The 10,934-nt window shown below is 39.4% G+C and overlaps 1 protein-coding gene across 2 annotated transcripts in view; it reads left to right on the top strand.

Moving 5' to 3' along the window:
* The first annotated feature begins 1,907 nt into the window (after positions 1–1,907).
* Positions 1,908–10,934, top strand: part of Eaf (ELL-associated factor) — a 28,159-nt gene continuing 19,132 nt past the window's right edge. Inside the window, exons 1-3 of one of the 2 annotated variants that reach the window (XM_053795682.2) lie at positions 1,908–1,991; positions 6,559–6,790; positions 9,523–9,790. In XM_053795682.2, coding sequence (XP_053651657.1) covers positions 6,594–6,790; positions 9,523–9,790 — 465 coding nt within the window. In that variant the 5' untranslated portion in view covers positions 1,908–1,991; positions 6,559–6,593. Of the gene's footprint in view, positions 2,261–6,558; positions 6,791–9,522; positions 9,791–10,934 lie in introns of both variants that reach the window. The other variant, XM_053795681.2, reaches the window with a different exon arrangement.

Here is a 10,934-nt window from a genome sequence, read left to right as displayed (position 1 = left end):
TTGAAGATGTTTAATGCCCGCCGTCTACAGTCTCTGATGAAGTGACGAGGATAGTGGAGTTTAGAAAATACTTGTTCAATTATCGTGCATTCTTCTTCAAGAAACTCATTGCTGCAGATTCTGAGTGCACGCAGGAAGAAGCCTATAATTACACCACGTTTTGTTTTGGTGTCGTGGCGAGAGTAGAAGTGGAGAAGATCGTTTTGGTTGATGGGTTTTCGATAGACTTTAAAACGAAGTTCGTGGTCAACTTTGCAGAGCAGAACATCAAGGAAAGGAAGAGTGTTGTCGACTTCTTCAAGTGTGAACTGGATTGTAGAAGGTCTGCTCACAAATTTATCCAATCTCATTTCCAAGCTACCCAAGATTTTAGACTCTATAACCCCACTCGGTACATCATCAGATGCAGCATTCTCCACCTGACCTCAGCATTCTGAACCTGACTATAAATACTCGCGTCCCTTCCACCCCAGGAAGATCTGTTTGTGACTTGAGAAAGCCCACTGTGTGGGCGAAACGTAGTCAATAAAGGATCATATTATACTGCATATGTGTTTATATTTCCACCTCCTGAAACATCAGCCCCACCTTCGCCACAACCACGATCAACTAAGCAAGCCTCGACACAACCACCTTTACGTATTGAGTCACCTCAACCTGCAGAAGAGGAACAACCGATCAGATCCACTGGCCCTCTCACCATTTACACAAGTAACCCACTACTCATATCACCGGTTGCCGCCCTGGCAGTCTATCAGATCAAACATGGGACTATGAAATATGTTGTGCAAGAATGGTATATAATACCGACAAGATGAAATTAAGACACATGTGCAACATCTGGGTATCTTTATTGTAGACCTTTCGCCATCCAGTGGTTATGTCCTGTTATGTCCTGGAATTTGTATTGATGAAGCTACTGGATGGCGAAACGTCTACAATAAAGATACCCAGATGTTGCACATGTCTTAATTTCACTATGAAATATACCGTTGCCCCTGGATGTGACCAACAAACTCATACAATCGAGTGTACTCTCGTATCAAAAACTGCATTCCGGCGACTTCAAAGTGGATCCAAGACCGGGCGCTAGGACAAGCAAAAGCCCGCATATCTCAACGTAGATGCCACCTCTCCAACTCACCAGAGTTATCATCGTTTCCTACCTCGTCCTGTGACTAACCTACTGCTACAAGACCAACGCGACTGAGACTATCTGTTCCTGTTCTCAAGTCTGTCCCACGATCGCCTTCGCTGCTGGGTTAAGCTCTGGCTCTATTTCTACGACTAAGAACACTCCTCTCCAGCGCTATTCTTCGTCTGTCCCGTCTTCCCAGCTCATCCCATTGGGATCTTACCTGCACTTGTTCGTTCGTTCGTCCTATGCTGCACTTCTTACAAGAGTGATGGACTGAACACATCGATTCCAGGTTGAGGGACTGATTACCTCAAACTTCTACTCTCCATACCCATTTCTACTTTGTATTGGACTGATGAAGCCACTGTGTGGCGAAACGTTTCTTCAATAAAGATTCCCATGTGTTGCATAAGTGTCTCAATTCTTCACTACTACTACTACTACTACTACTACTACTACTACTACTACTACCACTACCACAACTACTTCCATTACTATCTCCCTGTCGTTTTTCACGTACCTGTGTGTCTGGTGCAGCCTTCATCATGGTACTACACTCTCCTGGACACAATATTAAAAGTGCCGCCATTTTGAACTTCCCGCCTCTGGCCGCCCTGACATTCACAAAATATTTTAAGTCGGAAAATGGAAAATATATCTATTTAACGTAACTTTTAAGCACATAACGTATATAATAAAGTTATTAATAATTCCGAGGCTCATAACAGTGGTTATTGCAGGCCATAATAGAGAATTTTTGAAAATTATTTATGGAGGCCTGAGCAGCTGTTGTAGTGGTCGTGACTTATGTGAAAGTGCAGCTCCTGGGTCACCATTTGGACTCCATACTCCTGTGAGCTGAGTGTGGGCGCCTCCATGGGTTGTGTCACATAATACTGGGTATTATATAGGCACATCTGGGAGGCCTAGACTCCCATAATCAGGCCTACTCAGAATTTTTTTTTTTCCCGTGGAAATTTTTGATTTGGGGGGGGTGAAGATTTTCGTTTTTTTTGGTGATAATGGCGGATAAACTAGGCCTAGATGGTGAAGTGAAGGACCTGAAGCTGGGAGAAACATTTAATAAGAACTACAAGGAAGGAGCCTATCACACCATAAGATGTAAGTCACTCCCACCATCCCGTACGGGTTTACCGCTTTCTTGATCTTCCCTTGGGTTCCCTCGGCGCCGGTGAGGGGGTCTTGATCCGAGGAAGGGGAGGGGGTGGCTTCACACACACTTAATATGTAAGCCCCTAGAACCCCTACGGGTTTACAGCTTTTTTGTTTATGGTCTCCATATGGGTTTGCAGCTTTTTGTTAGTAGTCACCATACGGGTTTACAGCTTTTTGTTAGTAGTCACCATACGGGTTTACAGTTTTTTGTTTGCAACTCCATACGGATTTACAGCATTTTTGTTTGTAGTTTCCATATGGGTTTATAGCTTTTTGTTTGTAGTCACCATACGGGTTTACAGCTTTTTGTCCGTAGTCTCCATACAGGTTTACAGCTTTTTGTCCGTAGTCTCCATACAGGTTTACAGCTTTTTGTCCGTAGTCTCCATACAGGTTTACAGCTTTTTGTCCGTAGTCTCCATACAGGTTTACAGGTTTTGTTATTCTCCATACGGGTTTATCACTTTGGTTATTCCCCATATGGGTTTACAGCCTTCGTTTATCTCGTTCCTCGGTGTTGGTGAGGCTCTTCATCCAAGGAAGGAGATCATACCAAGAAATGTAAGTCATTCGCCTCTGGCACCCCTATGGGTTTACTGCATTTATATTATCCCCTTTAGGCTGCTTGGTGAGGGGCTCTTGGTCCATGGAATGGGAGTCACTCCTTTCTTGGATCAACTCTAACTCATTTCCCAGGTGCTGTTACCCCTGTGGGTTTAGCACTCTGCTGTGAATGTAAAAAAAAATATATTTTACTGCTAGATGGCACCTTAAAAGATTTTTTCGAATTAACCCCAGAGGGATAATGGTCGGGATTTTGGATCATGTCTAGTCTGGGTTTGATCCCAGGAAGGGGAAATGTGTGGCACGTTTTCTTGTTTACGTAACAGGATGTAATGATTGACCGGCGTGGGTCGCATCCTGGGGGAGATGATCACTGGTGCTGCCAAGCAGATAGGCCAGACGTGGTGGATTTTTGGCTTTTTTTAAAAAAACACGTGAGCAAGCACTTGGTAACGCCTGAAACGTTTCATAATAAATATGTCGTAGCATTTATTCACATTTAAATAAATTTCTCGTTATCAATTACCAAGGTTTATCTAGTTTACTGGGTTATCCTGGGTTATTAAACCCAAATGCATTGCATACTAGTGGCTATTTTGTGCGTAATAATACTTTACTGCATGTACAATGAAGGTGCTCCTTGACTTCCGTTATTTCAACTTTACGATGGTGCAAAAGCAATTACAGTGGACCCCCGGTTTACGATCAGCTCCCAGTGCGACCAATTATGTAAGTGTATTTATGTAAGTGTGTTTGTACGTGTATGTTTGGGGGTCTGAAATGGACTAATCTAATTCACAATATTTCTTATGGGAACAAATTCGGTCAGTACTGGCACCTGAACGTACTTCTGGAATGAAATAATGTCGTAAACCCGGGGTCCACTGTACTTTGGAGATGGAACGTGAGATAATTACCCAATATGAAGGCAGAAAGTCCGTAACTTATATTCATTTATTTGCTTTCCACTACTGGTATTTAGTTATAGTAATTTATTTATTTATTCAATGATGGTAGTTATTTAGTTATTTAGATTATAATGTTCATATTCGATTTACGACGTCTTCAACTTATGATGGGTTTGTCGGAGCATAACCTTATTGTAAGTCGAGGACCCCAATGGAAATAAGTCACTTTGTTTTACTTTTTTGGGTTATCCCAGGTTCTCTACATATATGCTGCTATGTATGATAATCTATGTAACTGTATATGTGTATACCTGAATAAACTTGTACACTATATTTGTACCACATAAAAAAACTACAAATTTCATTTTGAATGTGTTTATTTCCTGGTAAGAACTGTGCCAGGAGCTGTGGCACGACCCCTGCAGCCACATGTAGGTGGGCACACTTTCCACAACACACCCACATTCATAATGTGGGTAATGCACTTATCTTTGCTGGAAGTTATTTTTCTGACATGCTGCCCTGATTAAAAACACTGTAAAGGGGAAATTTTGAGATGAAATTAGTGGTGGTAGCGCACGCACGTACAATAACAAACTGATGTGGGTCGAGTTAGTAGCCCTGTTACCCAGGAACAAAGAAAATAGACAAGTCCAGGATAATGCTTGCAAAGTACGAACTTGCGAGTTGGTACAACTGGACTGAATAGTCATTCTGTGTAACATATTTGCTCTGCTTCATGGCTTCTTTAATTGGACATCCCATTAAACATATACAGTGGACCCCCGGTTTACGATCAGCTCCCAATGCGACCAATTATGTAAGTGTATTTATGTAAGTGCATTTGTACGTGTATGTTTGGGATCAGAAATGGACTAATCTAATTCACAATATTCCTTATGGGAACAAATTCGGTCAGTACTGGCACCTGAACATACTTCTGGAATGAAATAATATCGTAAACCCGGGGTCCACTGTATTTGAGCCTATGTCCAGTCAATTTTTTTTTCTTTTGTCCTTTTTGCTGATGTCCACTTTATGAGGTCTGTTTTATCAGACATTTATTTTTCCAGTTTATTGGTTGTCTAAAGATCATTAAGTAGTGGGCTGGTAGACAACAACCGTCTAGGAAGGCTTTACTGTCCTGTCAAATAAGTATGCTATGTAAACCTGTAAATTTTTTTACTGGCAAAATTGCTGATCTTTTTACTGTCTGATAAATGGCTAAGATGACAAGTAATCTTACGAACTTTTACTTGTTTTCAGTATACACATTACAGTATTGTCCAGGGAGCTTGTTAATAGTTATGAATTTTGCAATATTTTCGTTTCATCCTGCCCGATATGTACGAAATGCACTGAAGTATGTTCTAGTGGCACCCTCTGTAATCAGTATTTTACTACATGTAAACCACACAATAACCAAATTCTGTAAACTCAGCATTGTAATCCTTATAGAGAATAAACTTTGAATTTGAATTACAAGTAAACTACATTTTGTATACTGCAGAAAAGAAATAGTTGTATAGGAGGCTTGGTCTCAGACTAGGCTGTGGGGAAGATCATACTCAGAGCCACTAACAAATATATAACGGATCGTGTAGTACATATGTCTGGCAATTGGTGCTCTCAGCACTAAATCAACTTAACCATCAAGACCCACTTGATCAGGAACTACTTGGAGGAACTTTACAATTTCCTTCTTAACCCTTAAATTGTCGAAACGTAGATCTACGTTGATGTGCATAGTGCTCCGAACGTAGATCTATATCCGATTTTGCATGCTTTCAAATGGAGAAAATGAAGGTTGGAGCGCTGCGGACATCAACGTAGATCTACGTTTGGACAGTTCAAGGTTTAAAGACATGGGTGTGTTGGTATTTCTTATATGTGAGAGAGTATTGAAAGTATATTGCACATTTTTGTGTATATTTACATATGTATTTTGACCTGCAAGCTGCTGGCAGTTCAGACCTTGTCAGTCATCACAGAAGTCTTGCTTCATGGTAGGCTGGAAATGTAGAGACATCATTGTAACTGATCTCGAGTACATTATTGGTACAGTTGTATACAGTAAGTCCTCAAATTACAAAAACATTGGTGACCTGAATTGTGTATAATGATATAATAATGATATACAGCCTCTCCTCAATTAACAACGGAGTTCCGGTCCTAAAATCACGTCTGTAAATGAATTCGTTGCTAAGTGAGGAGCATACTATAATGGTAGTGGGTTTGTGTTAACCATCTTTGATATTATTTTAATGTTACCTTTGCATCATTTATAACATTTCTGATATACTTTTAAATGTTTATACAGTAGTGTACTGTATATTGTAATAAACAGAGTAGAGGAAATCAGCTCTAATATACATTATTTAGTCATGCATTCTGGTCAGAGAGCCCGTCGTAAGTCCGAGGCGTTGGTTAACGAGTTTGTCACTAAGTGAGGAGAGGCTGTACACATTATTGATTTAACCCTTAAACTGTCTAAACGTAGATCTACGTTTGCGCGTGTAGCGCTCCGACCTTGATTTTCTCCCTAAGAAAGAATGTAAAAAAAAAAGTAGATCTACGTTTGGAGCGCTACGCGAGCAAACGTAGGTCTTAGTTTGGACAGTTAGAGGGTTAATAATGATATTATACACATTAATGATATACACAGTACAGAAGATTCTCAGTGTGTTTGTAATATGAGGACTTGCGGTACAATTTATTTAAAACATGTTTGACTCTTTGTATTGTATCTCTTCAATGTTTTAATATTTTCAGATGACTTCAAGCCAGCCAGTGTTGACAAACAGAAAATGGGCACGGTGGAAGTGGAAGGAAATCACCAGGTGTCTGTGACTGTGCCGCACGTTGAGGGTTCTGGCACATCCCAGACCGTCTTCAAGGGAAACCATAAGCCCGTTGCCAAAGAATGCATCCTCATCATTGACCACGTCACCGGGGAGATTGTGCTGGAACGCATATCACAAACCATCAGTGTTAAAACCACTAGGTAAGATTTTTCTGTGTTATTCTGGGTTCAGGTTCTGTGATCTGCTTCTTTCACTGGGGTTCCTTGATGCTAATGAAAGGCTTGTCATAAAGGTTCATACTTGATTGCCTCCCATTCCCTAAGTGTTATATACTTGCTCCCTAAAGAATAAAAATTCACAAAACTCTGACTGGAACAATACACAAATAACCCGCACATAGCAGAATGTAACTCATGACATTTCGGTCCAAGTCGGACTGAAACATTATCGTGTTTTATTCTCCTGTGTGCAGGTTATTTGTGTACATGTTCCCTGTAGGTTTTACACTTTCCCTTGAATATAATAATAACAGTAATTATAATAATAATCCTTGAACCACTAAAAGGAATTGTACTGTAACCTGTTAGTACAGCCTCCATAATACAATATAATAGATTTACTGTATTAATGGTAAACAATACAGACAAGTTGATGAATTAAACATATATGCAATACCTGGGTATAAAGATACCCAGGTGTTGCTCATGTCTAATGTGGTAATAGACTTTCTAGTTATCACTGATCAGTAAATTATTTGCCAACTTTTGACAGAGGTTTCTGTCTCCATTTAGTTACAGTACCTTAACCCTTTCAGGGTTTCGGCCGTACTAGTACGGCTTACGCACCAGGGTTTTTGACGTACTAGTACGCCTAAATTCTAGTGCCCTCGAATCTAGTGAGAGAAAGCTGGTAGGCCTACATATGAAAGAATGGGTCTATGTGGTCAGTGTGCACAGTATAAAAAAATCCTGCAGCACACAGTGCGTAATGAGAAAAAAAAAACTTTGACCGTGTTTTTGGATTAAAACAGCGACTTTGCACTGTATTTTCATATGGTAGTTATTGTTGTATTCTAGTTTTCTTGGTCTCATTTTATAGAATGGAAGACATATTACAGAAATTGAGATGATTTTGATTGGTTTCACAATGAAAAGTATCTTGAAATTGAGCTCAAAGTAGCAGAAATGTTATAATTTTACCAAAGATCAAAAGTAAACAAATCGTGCCAAGCGTCCAATACACGTCAACTAGTGAGTCTAATATTCTTTCACAAGTGAGCTGATATTATTTATACCATTTCTACACTAACGCAGTTGTCTGCATAACTGCAAATCTTCTATTTTTTAGTGAGAATAAAAATTCAAAGTGGAAAGAAAAAGAATGTAAGAGGGGCCTGGGGGCGTGACTAATCAACAGAGGAAATGTTATTTTAGTGCCAGGAATGTCTTTCTTGTTTATTCTGGATTCTATTCAAAAATTGGCATCTTTTGAAATTTTTGTGAAATTGGCAAAATTGCTAAATTCTGACCACTGTATTGGATAGTTAAAATCAGTAAATGGGTGGTTTCTTGTACTCATTCGATAGAAAAAATGGAGTTCAAGCGAAATAGTTATGATTTTTGTCGACTAGTACACTGGAATTGGCCGAAAATAGGGCTGAAAGTGGGCAAAATCGCCGATGCCTAAACATCGTCGAGACGGCTAACTTCGCAACAGCATAATTTCGTAAGTTTTCCATCAAATTTCATACTTTTGGTGTCATTATGATCGGAAAAAGATTCTCTATCTTTTCATAAAAAAATTATTTTTTTTTTTTTTGAAATTTGGTCGACCCTGAGAACAAGTCTTGGAGAGGCCCTGTCGACCCTCAAAGGGTTAATACATTCATATCTTTCAACTCTTGTTGAAGAAGCCTACTGTGTACGTTTCGGATTAAAGATACCTAACTGTTGCACATGTCTTACTTATCAACATGTCAGTATTGTATACCATTTTCATGTTCAACCTGCTCCTCCCTTTTGAAGAGCAGCAGTCAAAATTACTTTTGCTGGGCACTTACTGTTCACACACCAGGATGCATTATTCGGTGTATTTACCCAAACTTTGGGTGGATTTTACTGGAGCCTTCTACTCTAACAGTGATGTGAGTCTTGCTATTTTGGTGGGTCACGTGCCGCTTCCTTGCTCCCATCTTGAACTTACTATATTCAGAGGACTTGATTTACACTGTGATTCTTCCAGTCTTTTGTCTTGGCCATCCATTTTATGGCTCTGAATACAGAATATGTATACATAAATAGCCCTCACATGGGAGAGAGAGAAGCATACTAAGTAAATGGTTCAAATCAGACCAAAATGTTGTCATAAGCTTCTCTTGTTTACAGGTTATTTGTGTATTATTCCAGCCACAGTATTTTTTTTTTTTCAGAATATATATAAAGCTTTGGTGTTTGTTAAAGTACTTTCTATGAAGCATTGTGTGTGTGACAGTGTCTGTTACCTTCCATTGTCAGCTGCTTTAAATGGAGGTGATGGCTGGCTGGTGCTTTGGTCAGCAAAGGGTACACAGGTGTCCTGAGAAAATGTACAGTGGTGACTTGTTGTAGAACAGTGTTTCTGGTATTCCATATGGCCAAAAGTGTTTCTTGTTCTAAAATCTAGAGGTTATAGAGAGAGGTTGCTATCTCTATTTTCTTGTAGAAATGCATTGTTACTGCCTCTTTGAGGGTGTGCCTTGATTCTGGTTAAGGGCTCTTGATCCATGGAATTCAAGCTCGCCTTACATTATAGGTTCAGCACTTTTCCATGAATGAAATGACGTTGGCTTGTAGTGATCTAAAAATTGTTGTTGATTATTTTTAACATGCATTTGTTTCCTTTTGTTCTACTTAAAAAATGAATATTTTTTTTTGGCTAATTCTCTCTCCCTCAGACCTGAAGGAAGCAGCAGACTTCCAACACAGCGACCGACAACGCCTCTAGATCCATCGTCACGGAGGAATTCCCCTCCACAGAAATGCTCACCTTCCCACTCCATTTCCCGTGGTTCTTCTAATGCACTTTCAAAACCTTCTCCGTCACATCTAGCATCTCCACATGCCAGATCTCCTCTTCCTAACAAGAGTCCCAACAATAATCACTGCACAGCTCCTGGATCAATGCCAATGTTGGGTCTTGAAGAATCTGATACTGTCACTAAGGTAAGACATGAGGGACGTTTCAGTTCAGAGGGTTTTTTGAGTTGCAATGTATGCATAACTCGGAACAGGTTGGAAGATTCTGGCTGCAAGAGTTTTCTTTCTCTCAATTATTAGATGAAGTATCAAACATCTTCCAGGTCTTGTGCTGAGGCACCCCTTATGGGTTTAGCACTTCATATAATAATAATAATACTGCACTAGTAATAATTATTTTGGGAAGAAAACTAGAGACCAAATGATTGTTAAAGTTACAAAAAGTTTACAGTAATAGAAATTGCTGTAAGAGGAGTACTGTACTTTTATATTTGCCAATATTTTGTATTCTGAGAGCAATAGGCTAGTAACCCCTTCTCCTGTATACATTACTAAAGTTAAAAAGAGAAACATTTGTGTTTCTTTTTGGGTCACCCTGCCTCGGTGGGATATGGCCAGTTTATTGAAAGAAGATTTTGTATTTTGATATACCCAGTAACACCGGGGAGGCAAGTTTTATTGTTGCTTGAGATTTGGCAAATAATCTATGTAATCTCTAACGTGCTGTAGTGCCAGAAACTCCCAGCTGTGAATAATTGGATATGTGGATGATCTACTATGGCTTAACCATTTGGTCCCATTGTTGTACATGATGAGCTCAGCTCCTTCATTTAAACTGTGTGGGGTAAATTTGGGCCTGTACATGAAAGAATGAGTCTCTGTGCACCATATAAAAAAATTGTGCAGCACACTGCATAATGGTAAAAAAATGCGACTTTTTGGTTTAAAACAGCGACTTTGTAGTGTATTTTCGTATGGTTTTTATGGTTGTCTTCTTGGAATGGAATGGAAGATATATTACAGAAATAGAGATGATTTTCATTAGTTTCAGGACTGACAACTTGAAATTGAGCTCTAAGTATCAGAAATATTCGATTTTTGTCAATATCCCAGGGTACACAAATTGTCACTTGCCCAATGTGTCCAACTGGTCAGTCTAATACACGTTTAGGAATGTGCTGACATTATTTATGCAATTATTACAATAATTCAGTTATCTGTGTTACAGTAAATCTATTTTTCTGAATAAAAATTCAAGATGGAAAGCAAGCATAATATAGGTGAACCCTGGGGGAGATAAACAGAGAAAATGTGGTTTTAGTACTAGGAA

This window comes from Cherax quadricarinatus, chromosome 96 (assembly GCF_038502225.1).
Source record: "Cherax quadricarinatus isolate ZL_2023a chromosome 96, ASM3850222v1, whole genome shotgun sequence".
Classification (NCBI taxonomy): domain Eukaryota; kingdom Metazoa; phylum Arthropoda; class Malacostraca; order Decapoda; family Parastacidae; genus Cherax; species Cherax quadricarinatus.
This window is presented reverse-complemented; position numbering and strand designations above follow the sequence as displayed.